The sequence below is a fragment of the Mangifera indica genome, chromosome 10 (genome assembly GCF_011075055.1).
Source record: "Mangifera indica cultivar Alphonso chromosome 10, CATAS_Mindica_2.1, whole genome shotgun sequence".
NCBI classification, from domain to species: Eukaryota; Viridiplantae; Streptophyta; class Magnoliopsida; order Sapindales; family Anacardiaceae; genus Mangifera; species Mangifera indica.
In genome coordinates, this window is record NC_058146.1 from 16,565,065 (window position 1) to 16,586,847 (window position 21,783).

The 21,783-nt window shown below is 34.3% G+C and overlaps 3 protein-coding genes and 1 long non-coding RNA gene across 5 annotated transcripts; 3 read left to right on the forward strand and 1 right to left on the reverse strand.

Moving 5' to 3' along the window:
• The first annotated feature begins 332 nt into the window (after positions 1–332).
• LOC123226809 (probable leucine-rich repeat receptor-like protein kinase At1g35710) lies at positions 333–2,464 on the forward strand. The gene is made up of 5 exons (XM_044651325.1): positions 333–1,057; positions 1,145–1,288; positions 1,423–1,494; positions 2,023–2,328; positions 2,424–2,464. Exons 1-5 carry the CDS (start codon positions 376–378, stop codon positions 2,462–2,464), a joined length of 1,245 nt encoding a protein of 414 aa, XP_044507260.1. The 5' UTR covers positions 333–375.
• Positions 2,465–3,232: 768 nt separating this feature from the next.
• On the forward strand, positions 3,233–5,193 carry LOC123228166 (probable LRR receptor-like serine/threonine-protein kinase At3g47570). The gene is made up of 3 exons (XM_044653455.1): positions 3,233–4,002; positions 4,501–4,854; positions 5,000–5,193. Exons 1-3 carry the CDS (start codon positions 3,234–3,236, stop codon positions 5,020–5,022), a joined length of 1,146 nt encoding a protein of 381 aa, XP_044509390.1. The 5' UTR covers position 3,233; the 3' UTR covers positions 5,023–5,193.
• A 4,480-nt stretch (positions 5,194–9,673) lies between these two features.
• LOC123228173 lies at positions 9,674–13,061 on the forward strand. Of its 2 annotated transcripts, none has more exons than XR_006504634.1 (3): positions 9,674–9,927; positions 12,266–12,427; positions 12,537–13,061. It is a non-coding gene; the product is annotated as an uncharacterized LOC123228173 (long non-coding RNA). The 2 variants fall into 2 exon arrangements; XR_006504635.1 differs by having other exon boundaries at positions 12,273–12,427.
• A 6,503-nt stretch (positions 13,062–19,564) lies between these two features.
• Positions 19,565–21,007, reverse strand: LOC123228169 (SKP1-like protein 1A). The gene is made up of 2 exons (XM_044653457.1): positions 20,594–21,007; positions 19,565–20,046 (listed from the first exon to the last, which is right to left on the reverse strand). Exons 1-2 carry the CDS (start codon positions 20,921–20,923, stop codon positions 19,873–19,875), a joined length of 504 nt encoding a protein of 167 aa, XP_044509392.1. The 5' UTR covers positions 20,924–21,007; the 3' UTR covers positions 19,565–19,872.
• Between the last annotated feature and the right edge of the window lie 776 nt (positions 21,008–21,783).

Genomic DNA, 21,783 nt, shown 5'->3' on the forward strand with positions numbered 1-21,783 from the left:
AAGGCTATTTCCGACATTATGAGAAGTCTATGTCTAGCATTCATACGTACAAATGAATTTTTTTGCATGTCAATTTCAATAAATCACGGAATAGATAATACTCAAAAGAACGTGATCCTTGCATTGTAAGAATGAGTCAATATATTTCGACAAAGCCATGTGAGGAGTTATGAAAAATTAGATGAAACAGAGATGTCACCGTTTCCTTCAATTGTCTTCTTTTGCAAAACGACTTGGAATTGTCTGTGGAAATTGACTGATATATAGAGACTTGAATTGGAAATTGTTAGTGGGGCAAAACGTCTTGGAAGGGACATGGAATTGTTAGTGGAAAATGACTAATATGTACTGGAAGTTCTTATAAGTATCATTTTCATGTACTCACACATGTCAACAAGCCCACACTCGACAAATCTAAGTTGTGCTTTCATGGAGAAAAATCTATTTCTCAGCATTTTGTTAGCTTTCTTAGTTCATTTTTTGACACTTCCCTTCGTTCGTGGACAAGTAACCGACATTTTCACAGACAAACAAGCTCTTCTTGCCCTGAAAGCTCGTATAAGCCATGATCCAAGCAATTTATTGGCCAGTAATTGGTCCGCAAGTTCTTCTGTTTGTCATTGGAAAGGCATAACTTGTGGTGCTCGTCACCTTCGAGTAATAGCTTTGAATATTTCTCACTTGGGTCTCACAGCCACCCTTCCTCCTCAACTGGGAAATTTATGTTTCCTTGCAAGGCTAGACATCACAAACAACAACTTTTATGGCTCTCTCCCTGAGGAATACGCTCAGTTACGTCGACTGAAATACCTTTTTTTAAATAATAATAGCCTGTCCGGTGAACTCCCTGCAAGCATTTTTGATAATCTTCCCAATTTGCAACTGCTTTATTTGCATTTGAACATGTTCGAAGGAAAAATACCATCGACCTTATCAAAATGCAGAAGCTTGCAAAACTTATCCTTGTCAGTAAATAATTTCACAGGAGCCATTCCGAAAGAAATTGGAAACTTGACTCACCTTAGAGCGATCTATCTTGGAGGCAATAAACTACAAGGTATGCTACAGATATTCTTTTTATATTCCTTGTCATTCAATAATATATTACTAATTTATATATTGCTTGTATATAATGATTTTGTAGGAGAAATTCCAAAAGAGCTTGGTAATCTTGCAAAACTGGTGGTATTATTAGTGCCAAATAGTTACTTAACAGGAACTATTCCAAGAGAAATTGAGAACTTGACATTAATCAAGTATCTAATTCTATACTCGAACAAATTAATAGGTAAATAATAAACCTCTTTCAAAACTTTTGTTATTATGAATTAATTTCATTTTATAATAATTTTAAAATACCAGCGACCATATCAAAATGCAGAAGCTTGCATAACTTATCCTTGTCATTAAATAATTTCACAGGAGCCATTCCGAAAGAAATTGGAAACTTGACTCAACTTAGAGTTATCTATCTTGAAGTCAACAGACTCCAAGGTATTTTTTTTTTTGTTGTTACAGATATTCTTTTTATATTCCTTGCCAATCAATAATATATTGCTTAATTATAATGATTTTTTAAGGAAAATTCCAAAAGAGCTTGACAATCCTGCAAAACTGGAGCTATTATTACTGCAAAATAGTTACTTAACAGGAACTATTCCCTCACATATTCTAAAAGAAATTGGGAATTTAACATTCATCAAGTATCTAGATCTAGACTCAGAACAAATTAATAGGTAAATAATAAACCTCTTTCAAAACTTCTTGTTATTATGAATTAATTTCATTTTATAATAATTTTAATACCCCTAGTTAAATCTAATATTGTCAAAATATAAGTAAGAGGTTGAGCATATCGAGATACCTCATAGTTTTTATAAATACTAAAAGAAGATTAGTTAGATAACTTGTCAAATACCAAGTTGTTAAAAGTGCAAAACTATGATAGATTATGTGTTCAAAGTAAATAACATTATAATACTAAAATAATCCAATTCACTAATTGATCTATCATATTTTTAGGTGAGATACCACCTGAAATTGGCAATCTTCATAATATTGAGCTGTTGGATCTTGGATATAACCACCTAGTTGGCCCTGTCCCTGCCACTATATTCAACATTTCAACAATGCACACACTTTCATTGTATGAGAATCAACTCTCCGGAATTCTTCCATCAATTGCAGAGCTTCCAAACCTTGAGGGTCTTTACTTGTGGGGAAATAATTTCAGTGGGCCATTTCCCGATTTCATCACCAATGCTTCAAAGCTCTTCATTATAGATATCGCAAATAACTCATTCTCAGGCTTCATTCCTAGCACAATTGGTAATTTAAAAAATCTTAAGAGACTTTATTTACAATATAATTACTTCACATCTACTCCTGATTTGAGCTTTCTTTCCAATTTGACAAATTGCAAGAGTTTAAGAGTTCTAATGTTAAGCGGAAATCCACTGAATAGCATGCTTTCAGGTTCCATAGGGAATCTTTCTTTTTCTTTGGAATATTTTTACATACATGGTTGCAACATTAGTGGCAAACTTCCCAAAGAAATTGGAAACTTGAAAAACTTGATAGATCTAGAATTACAAGATAATGAATTGATTGGACCAATTCCAGTTACTATGGATGGATTGCAGAATCTCCAAGGTTTGTATCTTCAAAATAATAAATTTGAAGGACTCATCCCTGAATTTTTTTGTCATTTAAATGAATTGGATGAGTTGAATTTGGGGGGAAACAAGTTCAATGGAGCCATACCTGCATGTATTGGCAATCTCATTGCACTAAGAAATTTGTTTTTACATTCAAACAAGTTAACTTCTATACCATCAACTATGTGGAACCTTAAGGATCTCTTGTACTTCGATTTATCATCAAATTTTTTGGACGGATCTCTTTCATTAGACATTGGAAATCTTAAGGTTGCCATAGCTATAAATCTTTCAAGGAATCATTTTTCTGGAGATATTCCAATTGCTATTGGAAGCCTAGAAAATCTACAATCTCTCTCTTTAGAGTACAACAAATTACAAGGCTCCATTCCTAAAACATTTGGCAACTTGAAAAGCTTGGAATTCTTGGATTTGTCTAGAAATAACCTTTCTGGAGTGATTCCCAAGTCTTTGGAGGGACTCATGTACCTCAAATATCTAAATTTATCTTTCAACCAACCAAATGGCGAAATTCCTAGAGTAGGGTCCTTCAAAAATTTCTCTATTGAATCATTTATGGGGAATCTTGCATTGTGTGGACCTTCTCAATTGCAAGTTCCACCATGCAAAAAAAGCACTCATCGAAAATCAAGGGCTAAAAAGGTTTTCCTGTCGATTCTTTTGCCAACATGCATTGCAATCTCATTAGTTGTCCTAGTTCCTATGTCTTTGTTTATCTGGAAAAGGAGAACAAGGCCAACTACCAATGTCGATTTTTGTCCTGGAGGAACATGGAGAAAAATTTCTTACCAGGAACTTGTGAGAGCAACAAATGGATTCAATGAGAACAACTTGCTTGGGAAAGGAAGTTACAGTTCAGTTTACAAAGGAAGATTAGATGACGGAATGGAGGTTGTAGCAAAAGTATTTCTTTTGGATTTTGAAGGAGCTCTTACAAGTTTTGAAACTGAATGTGAAGTGATAAGAGGTGTTCGTCATCGAAATCTTGTCAAAATCATCAGTAGTTGTTCAAATGATGACTTTAAATCTTTGATACTTGAATACATGCCTAATGGGAGCTTGGAGAAATTGATGTTCTATGAGAAGAATGTTTTGGACATTTCTCATAGATTGAATATAATGATCGATGTTGCTTCAGCTTTGGAATATCTCCACTTTGGCTATTCAATCCCAATCATTCATTGTGACGTAAAGCCAAACAATGTCCTACTAGACGAACATATGGTTGCACATTTGAGTGATTTTGGCAATGCAAAGCTCTTAGGTGAAGAAAACTCCATGACACAAACAAAGACCCTTGCCACCATTGGTTATATGGCACCAGGTAATTGTTTCATTTTTTTTTCTAAGATGACAACATATGGAGATATGAAACTATCAATTTATTTTATTGAAACGATCGAATTTTGTTTTTTTTATTTGAAAGAATTAACTTTCAAATTTTTATATTGAAAGATCCAAACTTTTAAATTTTCCTATATAAAAAACCAAACTTCAATATTTTCTATTAAATGTATTAAGCAAACACAATTAAATTTATTTTGTTTTGTTTTATTTTAGAAACAAGGTCATCAGTTTGGTTTTTAATAGGAAATAGTAAAAGTTTAGTCATTTAATAAAAAAAATTGAAAATTTGGTTTTTTAATAGAAAAAATTGAAAGTTTAATTATATTAATTAAAAAAAATACAAACTTTAGATCCTCCAATAAAAATAGATGATAATTTGATACCTCCATTTGTTGTAATTTTTTTTATTAAAACTTCGATTTGTTACTGTTTATGTGTAGCAATGAAAGTGCACATACATGATTATTGTAATCAGAATATGGGAGAGAAGGAAAGATATCTAGACAAGGAGATGTGTACAGCTATGGTGTCATGCTAATGGAAACATTTACCAAGAAGAAGCCAACAAATGAAATGTTTATAGAAGAAATGAGCTCAAGGAGGTGGGTTAGTGAATCATTATGCAGCACAGTGATGCAAGTCGTGGACACAGACTTGCTTAGAAGGGATGATGAACATTTCTTAAGCAAGGAAGAATGTGTGTCATCTATCTTAAGCTTGGCTATGGAGTGTACAAGAGAATCACCTCTGAACAGGATCACCATGAAAGAAGTAGTGACAAGACTCATCAAAATCAAAGCCCAACTTGCAGAAATCGAAACAAGAAAAGGCAGATGAGTTTTGAATTTAGGCTAACTTCCTTCTATTTTCAATAAGAATAAAGTTGTAATATAGATGATCAGTCACATACCTTTAATCCTTTCTTCTGTCTATGTTATGTTATTTAACTATGGATAATTGTTTTTGATTCGTAGATAGAAATGGAAGAACTGGCTAGCCAACATCCTTTCAATGAGACAGCCTGACTTTGGCAACCTTCTACCTCTGCCATGAGTTTGATGGCAAGTATATGCATGTTATAAGGTCAACTTTGATTAAAAACAAGTTCTTGTAATGAATTTTTAAATTTGATGGATCTTAGTAATGATAAAGTATAGGGGTTTTGAAATTTTCCTATTTTCACTAGAGATGAATTATAGTGTCTATTATTATTATTATTTGGATACTTAAATATATATATATATATATATATATATATATATATATATATATATATATATATATATATATATATATACATTTAACAAAAACCAGCCAGGGGCGAACAGCCTAAGTTCATCCGCAAGATGGAGGATAGCAAAATCAGTTCCAACCCATACTACAAGGAGCCCATCAAACCAATTTAGAGAACCAACATAAAGATCAACACAATCACGATCAAACAACACTTCCAACCCACACTACAGGGAGCCCACTGGATCCACACAGTTCACTTACACAACAATCGTCTATGCCTAGGAAGCCACAGAAACACCAGCTCCTTCACACACCAGGCAGCCAAGAAATCCACCAGAACTGCCCACCAGAAACCAAAAAGAGCAGCTTGCAAAAATAGAAGAAGGTACAAGTAGAAGGACAGATGCAGCAGCCGAAACAAACAGAACCAGGGAGGCACCTCTCACCAAAAGATAGAAACAGCAACAACAGAGAGCAGAAACGATGGCACCAGCAAGAACAGAAGCAGCACTCAGGAACCAACAGGAGCGGCAGCAGTACAAATAAGGAGATTAGCAGAAGCAGACTGTATTTTCCAGGGATGGGAGCTCCAGCAAGAACAGAGCAGGAAACATCAGGATGGCACAGCAACGGGTATGGAGGACACCAACTCAGACAGCGAAGCTGAACTAGGCACAGGACAGCAAACCACCAGGTGGAACCACAACCAAGAACCATCCACGCAAAACACTGCTGGAACGCTCCAGGACAGACAGGAAAGACTCTGGGAGAGAAAGGATAGGAAGGTGCCAGCAAAACTGGCAGCTAAGAACACAAATTCGGCGGTAGTAAGGCAGACAAAGGCCAACATATCCAATGAACCCCAATGCAGGAGAAAACCAACAGGGGAGAGGGATGCAGGGATCAGCGACTCCAGAGAAGGAGAAAGGCAAAAGAACATGACAGGATTCCAGCACTAAAGCAGCTGCAGAGAGCCCACCCGAGCCAAAATAGACCAGTAGCTTAACAGCGCCTCCGCAGGACCTAAGAACACATTGGAAGAAGCTAGGCCGATGCAGAGGAGAACCACAGAAAGCCAGAGACCACCAGGGAGTCGCAGAGAAAAGGCTGAAAACACACCATGAGAAGGAAACAGGCCGGAAACAGAGAACGCAGGATGAAGAACCCATAAAAAGTCCAGTAGTAGAAGAGATGAGGCGGTGAAGAGGGACATTCATTCAAAAAGACCAGAGCAACCCGCACCAAACCACCCAAGTTGGAACCAGCAAAAGGAAAGGAGAAGCACCTGCAAAAAAATACCCAGTTAGTAAAAAGGCTGCCACCTCCAAAGTGCTGAAGCCTCAACACTTGAAGATGCAGTTCGACAGGCCCCAATTCCAAGCAATGGCTTTATTGGCATTCGGCGGTGGGAAGTTTGAGAGGTCAGCCCCTCTATCTCTAACTAGCGTCCTGATCCTTTCCACAAATCTCATCCGGGGAGTAGGGCCTCGTCCACTAACTATGCAACATGACATGTGTTCAAGCGCTTTATTGATGAAGTAGTTGTCAATTCAATCAATAAAAGTTTTTGGTAAAAAAACTTTTAAAATTATAATAAATTTTGAAATATAGTTTTAAAGACTAGAAGGATTAGCTCTCGAAATATAACAAATTTGTAAAGCTAATTTACATTATAAAACGGCAGATATTGAAGGGATCAAATTTTATTTTTTTTCCAATTAAATAAACCTAACTCCCTTATTTTTCTATTAAAGGAGCCAAATTTTTGGATTTTCTTATGGAAGGGAGCAAGCTTGCAATATTTTCTGTCGAAAGTACTAATAAACACAATTATAATCATTTGTTTTGTTTTGTTTTAGAAGCAAGATGATTACTTTAATATCTTTAATAAGAATCGTGAAAACTGAGTTCCTTCCATAGAAAAAAATTGAAAATTTAGTTAACTTAATAGGAAATTGTAAAAGTTCAATCTTTAAAAAAAAAAAAATGTTTCACATAGAAAAAGGTAATTATTCGATAACTACAGATGTTGCTATCCTTATACAAAATTCTATATCCTAAAGGATAACCTAAAATTTATATGGTATATGCAGAGAACACTTCAAGAAGGAAATTTTTTTTGGAACTTGCTTGTATGGAAGTGACTGTTGCTATTTATAGCTATGTATAGAGTCAAGGTTTTGTTGTTATTTATATGTACAAAACAAAGAAGAAGAACTTCGATTATATAATGTCCAATTAGAAGTATGATGACCCCATTCGTGTGTTGAAAAGAATTGGGATGTGACATATTGATTGGAACTGTCGGACTTAGAAGCACCTATTGAGAACAAGATTTGTGCACTCTAGTAGCGATAGTTATCTTTTGACAATTTCGATTTTATCGTTTGTAGACTTGAGACTAGAAAACTCCCACTCGAGACAATTGTTCAGATACAAAGGTCCAAATGTTGCATTTTTCTCCAGCGTACTTTGATAGTTCATCTGCGTATAAACAACATCCATTTTTAGATGTAGGTCAAAGGCTTTGATACCATATAAGGTAAATATCAAAGGAGAAAATAGCCTACGAACCATTACAAGAGTTGAATAATTCAAAGTTGTTTCCTAGGTAGTTGTTAGCATATTCTTAGTTGGTCCTACTTTGTTTTTTTGGAGATTCTTTAGTTATTGATAATGGGTTAGTTTGATAGTAAGTGGTCAAATTCTTTTTGCAGTTTGTGTCACTATTTATTTTGTAGAAAAATAAAAATCAGTCTTTGTTTTTCACCAAGTTTGAGTGAAATGTTTCTTACACTTTGAAGATTGTGTATTAGAGTTAGGTTAAAAAGAAAAAACAAGTGCTTTGTGAGTGGTTCTTATAGAAAGCTGAGAGGCCAACAAATAAAAACATGAGAGAGAAATGTGTTGAGATTGGTCACTAAGAAAGACCATGCCATCCAACATTAATGCCTATAATATGCTATCGATGGTTGGATTTGGGTATGGACAGATATGACAGTGGTAAAAGTAAAAAACTCACTACCAAGACCTCTAAAAAGGCGGGTTTGATACTCGATGTTAGAAATTGGTTCATCAACTGCCTGAAATTTATCAGTAACTGAAATTGCTTGTTGTATAAACTTTGTAACTGATTGATTGCCCTTTTGATTGGCTTGAAGTTGTATTCAAAGAGATGCAGCTTGGGCAATAGATTGAGCAACATATGGCGTAGCAAGGTAAGACTAAACAGATACAGAGATAGTGTGGTTTGATAGTTGGGTTATAATGGATTTGGAAGAAGTTGCAAGTAACCAACCACGTGCAGTTTGATCATGTGTGACCCAAGTTATGTAGGCGGGATTAGAGATGAGAAAGGTTGACAATGGATTGATGTTAGATGGGAGGGGCAAAAGTTATGTTGGCGGAGGCTCAAGGCCATCCACAATAGACATAAAGTGTTAGACTTTAAGAAAAAGAATAAGAAGTGTTTTCCAGACCAACCATCAAAATTTTTTTTGACAACAAGAGAGGAGATAACAAGGTAAAGTGAAGGAGTAGTTAACTATACGTTTAGTTATGTAGAGGGAGAGTCAGTATTTATTGGGTGGAGGAAATTGAGGTGGCCATGTGAAGTGAGTTTAGAGTTGGCTAGGAAGGGACTTGAGTAGAGTAGAATTTGATTAATAAAAGAAAACAAGGCCAACAACTAAGAAGTAGAATAAAGAAGGGAAGAATAACCAAATAAACTCTATGTATTTCTCTATGACTTCTTGTGCATTGTTTACAAATGAATTTTCACATAATTTTATACACTTTGTAGATACAATTTAATCCAATATTAGAATTTAAACTCGAATAAATCTAATTTTAAAAGTTAAACTTTAAGTTAAATTTAATATCAAAGTTTAAATTTAAATGTAATTTAATCTCAAAAAGTGTCAACTAAATTCTAAATTTTCCTTTGATAACAATTGTGTCTTTTTATTTTACTCATCTCATTTTAAAGCTATTTTTTTACACATTGGACAAATACTTTTTTAAGATCCACTTGGTTGAGGTCTCTACCATGTCTTATCATTCGACCTCTCATAGTCAATGTTTGCTTTTACTGCTTTTAGTGTCCTCCCTCTTTCCCTGTGGCATCCCTGTTTAGGACATGCCTCATTTGACAAGTTACTTGGGCTTTTTCGATCCATTTGTATGAGTTTTATGGCTCAAAATTGTCTCGAAGAATTTAAATCAAACTCTAATTAAACTATTTTTTATTTAAACTAAATTTAAGTCAAAGAGTATTTAAATTTTACTCAATTTGATTCGATTTATATCTACTCCTACTGAATATGACATAAAAAAATAACATTCAAATATAAATTATTTAAATGACAAATCAAATAACAATCACCGTCTCAATCTTCGTTCTAATCCTCATCCACAAAACACCCCCCTTATGTTAACAGCAGAGCGCTCGCTCTCCCTGGGCAGTGAAGAGGCGACACTCATCTATATCTCGTTCACTGTTCTTCTAAAAAAAATTTCCCCATTTTTTCCTTGCCAGACAGAAAACCTCATATCTTCGTCACTGTTGGTTGTCTTTGTGGCTTCAATCACCATCTCAATCTTCATTCTAATGTCATTCAACTGTTTCGTAGTTGAAACGTTGTCTCAATCGTCATTTAACTCGCCGGTAAGTAGCTGTGTTGGTGCTTTATAGCAGTTCTTTCTCTTTCTATCCGATTTGTGTTTTTTTTTTTTCGAATGAATTGTTTTATGCTTTTTGGTAGGTTTACTTTTAGGGTATTAAAAATGAATGTTTTGTTTGGATTGGGTATTCACTATTTTGCGCCCAAAATGTAAAATAATCTACAACGTCTTTGATTTCTGAATACTAATGTTGCTTCCTCTCTAGCAATGACAGATGCATATATGCTCAAATGTGTTAGACTTCACTTATAAGTGTCTTTGTCTGGCATTCATTTCTGAAAGCGTTGAGAATAGGGGTAGCTTTGTCTCAAACATGACGGGTTGTGAACTGCAACCATCTTTTACGCGGTTCATTGTTTTAATAATCTATTCATCTTAATTTGTAGGAGAAATTATGGAAAAGTTCACTAAAATAAACTAAACTCATGGTTTAATGTATACAGAACTGATGTTCTAAACAAATAGAATTGTTTGGTCATTTATTGTTAGTCGGTTGCCTATGTTATTGACTCAGTTTCCAGTTCATGTAACTTTTTATATAGGTCAAATCTATCTGAATGGAGAATAATTTCAAATTTTTAATATTCCCACTTCCGTTTTCCTAAAAGTCTCTCTTACATTCAATGAGTTATTTGCTTGGCATTCTGATTGGATTAGTTGATAGGAGATTCGTGGCAATCCATTCACTTGATAAATACTTCAACATTAACTTCCAAAGAAGAAAAAATAATATATTTGTTGTGTTTCACAACATGGTTGGGGTGAAATTTTTGGGCTTTTTGATTAATATTTTGGGTTCTGAAGTGATAATTTCTTTGTCTTGAGATAGAGCTTTATTGTCTTGCGAGTTCTTACATTAAGCATTATTTTGCTGTTGTTTTCCCTTGAATTTCCGACTCTTTCCTGGTTATGTTGGTGTAAATTTTGAGTTTAAGAATTAAAATCCTTGAAAGTCTTCTGAGTGTTAAATCTGAAGAGATTGAAAGGGAGCTGCTACTTTATGAATTTTAGTAGAAGAGCCTAAGAAAGAATCTGGCTTGTTTAAATTATAAGGACAACTCTGCATAGTGTGGAAATTTAAATGAATTTAAGTGAAAATTCACATATGATCCTCATTGTCAGAAGGTTTTGAACACATCACTGTACGTCAAAGTTTTGGTGATGGCAAGTGTGGCAAACCTGAATGAATGGCTAACAGTCCTCCTTGCTATTGGTTCCAGCAGCACTCAGTAGCTCTTCCAGCAGGTTCCAGGCACAGCTCCTTCAACAGGTTCAACAATCCCAGTTTCTTCTCAATGACAGCCACAACAGCAGCCATAGCAATGCTCAACAACCACAAGAAACTTTGTATAAGCCACAGCAAACATAATCATCACCAATATTTCATCAATCAACCCACAATTAATCACAAGATCAAATGGGAACAGTAATACCAATTGTTTGTAATATTAACTGAAAGAGAAAATAAAACTGATGAAGAAATAAAGGCTACTGGGTTTCGAGAGCCAGCCCTCTCCAATACACTATGTAATTCATTACAAAATCAAATAACAAACTGAACATATTCTTCTCTGCCAACATTTAGCATGCACGAAAGGGAAACTTCAACTAATTTCAGCTGTTCTGGTGAATTGTCCAAACTGCCCCTACTCGCTTGGTCATTACTTTTGCCTTCAGCTGGCCAGCATTTACAACCATTGGGCTGCCTCCTGGAAACTTCCCTTTCGGCCTTGGTAGACTTTTGTGATTAGATTTCCATCAAAAAGCTATCAATGCATCTGCTATTGGCATAAGGGCTCATGGAAGACATCTAACCTCTTGTACGAGGTTGAAATTTCTAGCACTAATATGCGGTTTTAATGAGCATAATATTAGCTTATTACAAATATATTTAACTTACAGCTACTTTAACAATAAATTTGTTTATACATAGAACAATTTTTCTTGTCACTTTCAAGTATGAGAACCATTCACATGTGGCTTTTCATATTTTTTCATCTATGATCTGTATTGTTCAATCTCTAGGCTTTTCTTTTCATAAGCTAACATCACTTTCTGCTTTGGAATTTTTAAGTGGGTGTTTTCCATGTTGTAACGACCAGTAATTTTGGTTTGTTGGTGAAAATATGAATAAATTTTTATTCAATTAATGACTCATAATTTTTTGATAATTTGTAATGGTCGTAGGGGCTTATTTATTTATTTCCTTTGCTTTTTCACTGTCTTTTCTATCCAGATAGTGTATTTCTGCTTTTGCAACTATAAATTATCAGATGACACTATAAGTCTTTCCCTGTTTTGGATATTTTTGTTTGGTATAGCTTCAAGGTCTAGCTAGTGCATTGATAAAAGTGCGGAACCTCTTGGAGACACCTGTCATTGAGCAATGAAAATTTGACCATGTTACTAGTTTAGCTTCTTCCTCGATTGATGAAGATAAAGTTGTGAGACAAGGATGCCTTGCTCTACATGTTATTGAGCAGGTGATCATTATTGTCTTTAATTTGTGTTTGGAAGCTGTAGAATGTAGGGAATGTTTTTTATTTGTCTCATTGTAGTATTTTTTACCACTGCGTTCTGTATTGTTGCTAGGCAAAGGTTGAGGTAGAACGATTACATAATCTGAAAGCCAGCAAGATGAAAGAGTTGGTATTTAAGAGGCAAAATGAGCTTGAAGAAATCTATAGACGGGTTCATATGGATGTAGATAGTGATGCAGAAAGTGGCTTGATGAATATAAAAAGGTACTTACCTGGAAGTGGAAATAAAGAGTTCTAGGATCATAGAAAATTCATACCCGGATTCAATGTGTACATTCTATGATGATGTTTGATGATCCACCCGTTGCGATTATTAATCCACAACACAAATTGTTGTTCTTTCTGTATTCTGTGATCTTAGTTTTTCGTTATTTTCAGAGAAGAAGAAGAAGTAAAGAGCGTTCTAGAGTTCCCTTCTCCAGAAGTTACGTAACTTTTGTTTTTAATATTAAGTGGCAATTGAGAATTCAAACTTTGAAATCCCAACTGTTATTAACTTCTATAGTAGGAAGGTAATTTTTTCTGTTGGAGTTAATTAAACATTTTAACCCTAATGGATTGAGTCAACTTATCATGAGTGGTCTGGATCCAATATTAGCATTGATAAACTATATATGTTATGTGCCAGTGCAATATGGTTAGTCTATTACTTCATAGACTACTAATGCCGAATTTATATTGACATGCAGGATCATTTGAATGTTTTAGTATCCCACAAAATTAAATATAAGTTAAATGATATCTAGTGATGCATCAAATTGGAACATATAGTATTATTTTAGAATTAGTGCAGTTTTAGAGAGTGAACTTAATAAATTACTCTTCATATAGAGTTGAACCATTTGTACTCCTTTTTCTTTTTTTTGACAGCATTTGAACTCTTGTTTTGTTGAAGTACTTATGTATTTGAAGGTATTAAACTACTACTATGTTCATTTCGTTCTTTTCTTTCTCCTTTCTCATATCTGTAGGATAAAAATCGATATAGTGCTGGTAGAGGAGCACACAAGAATCTGAAACGTGCTGAGAAATCTCAAATTCTTGTCAGCAAAATAACATGTGAGCATACAATTATCTTTCATGAAAGTACTTGTTCGACACTTAACATCATTTGTTCGATTTTAATTGGGAAACTTCATAGATTCCAGCCTTTTGTTTCATACACTAAGATTAAATGAACTCCAACACTTTTGATTGTTCTTTGTGATCTTTTTTAACCTTAAAGCAATTCCAACTCCCAACATGGTGAATTGAACTTGTCTCTTGAGTTGTTTGTTGTAGTAGACATGGGAGCCATGTCTAACCTTCCAAATGTAATGTTGAAACTTTAAAAGACGGTTTTTGCATAGAGAAACTAAAACCAGGTGGGCTTTTATGTGTTCACATGAATTGCTCATTCATTATTGCCTTTTTTTTTTTTTTATAAAGATGTGCATTGTATTGTAATTCGGCCACTGCTGAGCTATTTCTTTGCTACTTTAAATATTTTTTATCCTAATTTTTAGCTACAATATACATAGCGGTCTCTTAAATTGATTTTCAATTTAAGAGAAAAATGAATGTGAAATATTCTTTGAAAATGGATGAGGCTTGTTTTGGCATAAAAAAGTTAAGAAATGAGCTTGACGAGGTAAAAGAATGGGACTATAAGTGTCACTCTTTCTTTGAAAATAAATACTGACCGTAAACAGTTCCTGTGGCCCTGACCATATTCACATTAGCAATACAGATGAGTAGTCGGCCACTGAATTGATTATGTTTTCTGGACTTTTGAGTAACTATATGGGCCTCATATTCTAGTTAGCCCAAGTAGAAATCATTTGCTTCTTAGAACATTATATATAAAATTTGATGTGCGCTCTTTCTGAGTTCTGCGGTCTTGCAGCGGTTAGGATGTTTGGCCTTTACTCAGATTACCTGGGTTCGATTCATTGAAATTCCTCAATGAAAGCAAAATTGTGGGAAAATATGTATATTTACATTTATCTTCTAAATGCTGTGAATTCAATGAAAATCAATGCGGTTGTGTCATAATATATGCGCTCTAAATTCATTGAAAATGAATGAAGTTTCACAACTTAGAAACCAGCAACATGGAAGGAAGAAAACCAGATCACCATCTCCTCAGTAAGCTTATCTCCTCCCTCAAGTGTAACTTCTCATCTTCGTTCATAGAAAACTGCCATATGGGATTAGTCTTTTAGTATGCTTTGAACCACCTATTCATACATGCCTTGTGAAACTTATGCAAGGAAGGGAGAACATGATAGTCCTCTCCTTCAATCCTGACAAAGATTAATATCGCAACTCACATTCATTATCTTCACAGCTAAGCTTGCAGTGGCCAGAGGGCTTGAAGCAGCATCCTCGGCCTTCTCTTGAGCATCAATTATTCAAATGCAATCACTTGATATGATGATGCAGCTTTGCTTCTTGGTTGCCTTCCAGGAATGACCAAATTGTAGGTAAAGGAGATTAACTTATTGAGAACCATTTGGTTTACTGGAAGACATAACATTTGTAGTAGATATTTAATAAGCAGATTTGTAGTTGAAGATAGTATGTCAAAGGGCCAAAGTCTTTTGTTTCTCAGTTATATTGAGTGGTTTTGGAAGGGTAGTTGAATGGGAGATTTTAACACAAAGCAGTTGCACCTAAATAAGAGAATTACTCTTGACCTTTCAAAACTATTTATAAGTAGAGGTTCAGTATCTATTGTCTCATCACAAACTTCATTATTTTCTATTATCTCCTCTGCATTACAGCCTAGATTTATACATTATCATCTAAATCTCCTTTCATCATAAAAATTTAGTTAAAACATTATCCTAGTTGCCTTGACAAAGCACTTGATAGATTAAACATCCATTCAATGAAATTTTCCACCATTGGTTTGACTCATTTCCACCAAGGCAGAGAGAAGCTTACTCAATGACAGATTAATATGCAGGCTAGATATTTTACTTAAAACATGAAGCATAATATATTAAGACTGGTTTATCATGTGTTGTTTCTATTAACAATTAAATAGTGAGTCTATCCCACAGAAATTCAATACATACACAAGCTTCAATTGATGTTGAACATCCAAGTATTTGCCATAAATAAGGGTCATATTTCATTGATCTCGTGAACTCTTTCACAAGTTTTTTTTCAAAGACCATAAAAATGACATGTCATGGAAACGGTTGAGTAGTTGAAATTGATGCATATATGGATGTTTCAACAATAGTTATAGCGGAAACAAGAAAGTTTCAACATCTTATGACCCTCAATAAGACATTAAATTTCATCAAAAACTAGTAACCTTTATGCTACATGATATTTCAATCCTTGTTTGTTGTAGCATCTGAAACACCAGCATTATCTTTTAGCATGTCATCGTTAGAATCAAATATTTTTCCATCCCTTGGCACCAAGCAAGGAATTCCATCATTTATCTATCAAATACATGACCACAATAAACATCAAGCATAATGAGAGAAATACTTTTATCAACCTGTGGCTTTTAGTCCACTAGAGTACAGGTCCTGCAGTTTCAAATTTTAGGAAACTGTACCCTGGAAATAACAAAGATAGGTGCAAATCTAGTGTTTACAGTAAATGACATAAATGCTAGAAAAATATAGTGTATAGTTTAAAAATGTATAGACACTGTCATTGTACTCTTTCATCACTTCCGTCTCTCTTCTTCTTTCAATATTCTCAAATACTTTTGTAGAGTTTCTTAGCAACCAAATGGGATTTAGTTCTTTCAACTTCTTCCAGATTTTCTTTAGCAACCAAACACAAAAACCTATATAAAGTTCCCAAGATAAAACACCCAAATTTTTAGTCGATCAACATTCAAGTTTTCTAGAAGAAAACCAGATCAGTAAACTGAAAAATTAGATTAAAAAAGCAGTTCTGAAATCACACAAAGCCAACACTGCCACCAAACGCACACATCTATAATAGGAACAATGAAACACAAATCCAGATCTCTTATAACAAGCAAACAAAAATTAACATAGATTTCTTATATTTATCAAACCAAAATTAGACAAATCACCTAGGTTGTGCGATTCGGTGGGTCGAATGACGGGTGGAGCTACAATGAGGGATGTGGCACCTATGAAATGTGAAATATTGTTTTTGCTACATTTGGAAATTGTCAGGTGATCAGACTTAGAGAATCTACAAAAGAAAGGAAGAAGACAACAGAAGAAAGAGAGTCAAGTGCGTGAAGAGGGTGAAGGATTGGGTAGCAACGATAATAAAGTTGTGACAAGCAGGGAATATAGATCAGCGTTTAGTCCCAACCGTCGCATCATATCAACTAGCTTAAAACTTAGTTCTTCAACATCTTTCACAAAATCAAATGGCATTCCCTAAGAACTTCATATGCTATATTTAACATTAACAGATTAAAATTTAATAAACTTAACTATTACCACACTCAATATTTTTAACAAAAATGAGTGCCTGCCTAAATGGGAAGTTTTTAATTTAGGGTTTACAAAAATCAACAAACAATTAGCCAACCTAATCCTAGAAAACCCAGGGCCGTGTTTAATTTCACAAAACTATCTCAAAACTAGACTTACATCATAAACAAATATAATCAACTTGATATAAAAAACAACAATATTAAAACTCATAGGAAAAGAAACACCAATAGAATTACTGATGATTAAGCCAGTTTGTTCACATACCATACCAAAGATAAATAAACAAATAAATAAAGGTTCCAACATAACAAGTTGTTTTGACAATGAATAAAAAGAGAAAAGATAAATCACCTAAGGGGCTATTTGGAAAGTGGGCAAACTAGAATTTCCGAAAGTGTTTTGCCAAGTCCACTCCCTGCATATTTCAAAAGGGTTTTGCCTACCCTCACCATTTCATTCTTTACTCAATCGATTCAACTGTAGCGTCAAAACTGACAATTAAAAATAGAGTCCGACTCAGCTAGTTGTTTATCTAAAACGCAGCCGTTTCAATGTTGTATAAACATACCGTCTGCAAATTTATCTAGAGGGTTTTTCTTTTCATTGCAATACAGAAAACTGAATTAGAGTGGCGTGTAATAAATTACACTGAAATAAGTCTCCTTCAAGCCGTTTAGGCCAAAGGACTTCTTCCCACGCAAAGTTCACTACATTCCTAAATTAGTGTCTGGTCAATTATTGAAAACTCAAATATTTATTCGTGGATTGTTAAAATCAACGAAACTAGTTAACATATCTATTTTTCCCCAAGATTTAAAAAACTAATAATTTTCTCTTAAGACTAAATTTTGAAATATTATATTTTCCCTCTTACAATTTCTTTCTTTTTCTCCCTCCCTTTTCTACCATCGTCACTAGTCAGCTTCTCTCTCCCACCCTTTTTCCAATGCCAATAACCAAATGAAGAGTGTCTTCATCACTGGACCTCCAAAGATGAAGACTTCGTCTCTAACAAAAACATAGACAATTGTCTTCATTTATGGATGACAACGATTCACCTTTGTCCAGTGACGAGGATGTTTTTCATCCAATTACCAACACCGGAAAAGAGGGGGGAGAGAGAAGTCAGTCAATGACAACGTTGAAAAAATGAGGGAGATAAAAAAAGGAAACCCTAAGGGGAAAATATAACATTTTAAAGTTTAATTTTGAAGAAATTATTAGTTTTCTAAACCTAAAGAGAAATAGATAATGTTTTATTATTTTTAATATATTACTGGTTAAATAACAATTTTATTCATAAAACTTAACTGATTTTGTTAATTTTAATCCATCATGAGTGGGTGTTTAGGTTTTTAATATTTAATAGATACTAATTTCAAAATGCAATGAATTTTGGGTGGGAATAAGTCCTTTGGCTAGCCATTTATATGGTCATTTAAAAAAATTAAGAGTAATTTGGCCTTAATAATATCAATAAAACTATGTGTACCTATTTTTGATACACAATTTATGTACACAGATAAGGTGTTATCATGTGATTGGATATTTATTTATCATATGATGACATATGTTTTAAAATCACCTAATTACATTATGACACATCACTGTTTACATGAATTATGTACAAAAAATAGGTACACATAACATTGCTCTAATAATATATGTTGATTAGTTGATGGCATTCATGGACCGAAGTAATTAGAAAATTTATAAAACTAACCTTCAATGTAATTTTTACATCTATTTTTCTGTTTTCTAATTTGTTGAAGTTGAACTGAATTAATATCAAATCTGAGCTAATGAGAAATAGTGGAATGTGATTACCAAGTGTCAATGCTAGTAACGAAATTGCAAATGAATGACAAGAATTTTAACACAACTCTTTAGACTTAGATCTCTACTACCCTCCAGCAACCCTTACAATTTCTCTTCATGATCTTCATGATTTCTCTTACTATCAATTGCTACTGAATGTCTATGATATAGCAAGTCGATAGGAGGATGTTGCTATGGTGAAAGAGCAAATGAAAGAAAGAAGGATGGGAAGAATACCCGGATATAGTCTTGTAGACTTGAAAGAAATTGTTCACAAGTTGAAACTGGAATGCTCTTTTGCTGGCCACAGGGAAATGAAGGGGAGGTCATCATGCGGAAATCAAGCTTGGTGACTGTTGTTTCAAAGCAGCCACAACTGCATGAGAAAGAGATGGGAAGTTAGCATCAAAACCAATTCAAGTGAGGATATAGGATACATCACTAAACAACATTATTTATGTATCCACACATTTCATTACTGAGTGATTGATTGAAGGATGCAGTGTCAAGTAGAAGTTCCGAATAAGATTTACAATTTTGGTAGGGCTAATGGGCGCAGTTCTTCCCCAGATGAGTGTACCTAACAAAATTTGAAGAGTTTAGCAATCATCATTCACATGTTTCCACAAGTTGAAGTTAGTCCAATTTTTTGACAAGATGGTGGCTAATGCTAAGTCAATTTTTGTTCAGTAATTTCATCTTATTGTTGATTAAATTTATTCTTAATTTAATAATAAATTAGCTCATATAATTCTACTATTTCTCAACCAAGTTAAGAACGACATCTTCAATAAGTTACCACTTCTCATGACCCCTGCACCGTCAGATATGATTAATAACCTCAAACCCCCTTCAACTATAGAAGGGGTTATTAAAGCAACAAACATTTCAGAAAGAGTATATTTAACATTTTTCCTAGAGGAAATCATCAAACAGCACAATCCCTGGGTCAGATTAGCAGAAACGCATTAAGTCCAAACACTGCTAGACCGGATTGGATTGAACTATTATTTACATCTTAAGATGTTTGTAAGTTTGTTATATAAGTCTATGGCACAGAGAAAGCATTTGAACTACTAGCTAACAAAACAGAAAAGCATCCAGTGACATATTACTAAAACATATTCATAAGAACCCAGTTTACTCAAATGCCCACTGGTTCTCCCGACGGACCTCCTCCTCCTCATCTGGGGTGAAGTCATTTTTTATGTTGAACGTCCTGCGAATCTCTTCAGGTGTCTTCCCCTTGATCATATCTGCAACGGTCTGGCAGGTAAGGTCTAGCAGCCCTTTGATGTTCAGGTAGTTAGCAGCCTGCAGAACAAAACAAATCAAACATATAGGAATTGTCACAAAACCTCAAAGCATTAAATCAAACAAAACTGAGGCAGAACATAGCTGTGCCAATACCCATAAGTGACCTCAAACACACCCTAAAAACACCAAGAAAATTGTAGACACAATGTTATACAAGAAGGTAGAGTAATCAAGTCTGGCACAACGCAACTACATTTACAATGCAATACCATCTGCGAAATAATTTCAGGCTCAAGCAGCTAAAGAAACAAAAGACCAACCACTACTCCTCTTCATAAACACCAGAGAATCACATACGTAAAACAGTGTAACTGCAACTCCCGCGAACAACAACAAATTGTCCAAAGGATATATTTCAGCTTTCAAAAGTTTAATCAAACTATTGAATAAAACTCACTAAAAGCCCCCTTAACAACAAAAACATACAACACACCAGAAGAGTAATTTAAAAGATATAGGGAACAAAAATCAAGAAACCCTAACTTGGAAGATGAACCCTAATTTCAAAAAAGATAAACAGATTGAGGGAATAAAGGGTACTGACCAGAATGAGGTCAAAGAGAGTGGCCTGGTCGACCTTCACGAACTCAGCGTCCCAGTTCTTGAGGTCTTCCTCAGCAGCAGCGTTACTGTTGAGCTGGTGATTAATCTTATTGTTGGCAGCTTCGGTGAGCCTGGACTCCACGTGCTTCTTGCTGTACTCGATAACCTTAGCGAGGATCCTGCTGGTGACATTAGGTAATGGGATGCCGTTATCAGCACAGTCATCTTCAATCATATGTTTGATCGTCTGAGACTCGAGAGCCACGGCCTCGTCGACCTGAAACGGCTCGCCGTCAGAGCTCCGGAGGATGATCTTCCTTGGTGACGACATGGTTTCTGGTTTCAAAGTGAAGGGGCTTTCTCAACATTTTTGGCGTTTCAAAAGAGAAGCGAAGGGGGTGGGAAAAAGGGACTTGGACTAGGCCTAAAGCTCTACTGCTCTGCAGAAATTTATTATTGCTGTCGATACATGATTGGTTGAGTGTTGGAAGAGAATTTATTTATAAATTTAAATAAATTTTTTTGTCCCGATTCATTTGTTGGTTAATATATTTTGAATTTTTAGTAAAAATAATTACGTACAAAATCTCCTGCCTTTTCTTTCCATTCCAATACATTCTTGGTTATATGAAAATGATTTGATGTCAATTCCCTTCCAAATCCTTAAGATTATAATTATCATTAAATTGACAGGATTTTACAAGTTATCAGAAGTCCCTTAACATAATTCTTTTTAGGTCAAAAGACTTATTTTCACCCAGATTCGGTGAAATCTTAAATTTTTATACATTAATTTTTAAAAACTTAAATATTTATTCTTATATTAAAATTTACTTTTAAGGTTAAGGATAAAAATATCATTTAATTAAAAATATTTTTAAAAACTAAAAATTTATCATATTTTCTTTTTCTTAATTTAAAAATCTAATAATTTTTTTTACCCAAAATTTGAAAAGTGATAATTTCTTTCTTAAGATTTTGAAACCACTTCTTTCTCTCTCCCATCCCTGGTGGTCTTCGTTAGAGAGAGATCGGAAGGAAAAGAGAAGTTGGAGAGGAAAGAATGTAGCTAGAGATGACGAAATTCATTGTCTCCAATGACAGTTGTAAAATTTTATAGGAGAAATTATCACTTTTTAAACTTTAGACAGAAAAAATTATTAAAATTTTAAACTAAAGAGAGAAATGTAA

Bases quoted from the DNA above. Each gene is read 5' to 3' on its own strand.
- LOC123228166 (XM_044653455.1), top strand. From the start codon at position 3,234: ATGGGGAATCTTGCATTGTGTGGACCTTCTCAATTGCAAGTTCCACCA. The intron at 4,003-4,500 runs GTAATTGTTTCA...TATTGTAATCAG, and splicing joins CATTGGTTATATGGCACCAG to AATATGGGAGAGAAGGAAAG. The intron at 4,855-4,999 runs GCAGATGAGTTT...TTTGATTCGTAG, and splicing joins AGAAATCGAAACAAGAAAAG to ATAGAAATGGAAGAACTGGC.
- LOC123226809 (XM_044651325.1), top strand. From the start codon at position 376: ATGTACTCACACATGTCAACAAGCCCACACTCGACAAATCTAAGTTGT. The intron at 1,058-1,144 runs GTATGCTACAGA...ATGATTTTGTAG, and splicing joins TGGAGGCAATAAACTACAAG to GAGAAATTCCAAAAGAGCTT. The intron at 2,329-2,423 runs GTAATTTAAAAA...ACAAATTGCAAG, and splicing joins CTTCATTCCTAGCACAATTG to AGTTTAAGAGTTCTAATGTT.
- LOC123228169 (XM_044653457.1), bottom strand. From the start codon at position 20,923: ATGTCGTCACCAAGGAAGATCATCCTCCGGAGCTCTGACGGCGAGCCG. The intron at 20,047-20,593 runs GTCAGTACCCTT...TTTGTTCTGCAG, and splicing joins CTCTCTTTGACCTCATTCTG to GCTGCTAACTACCTGAACAT.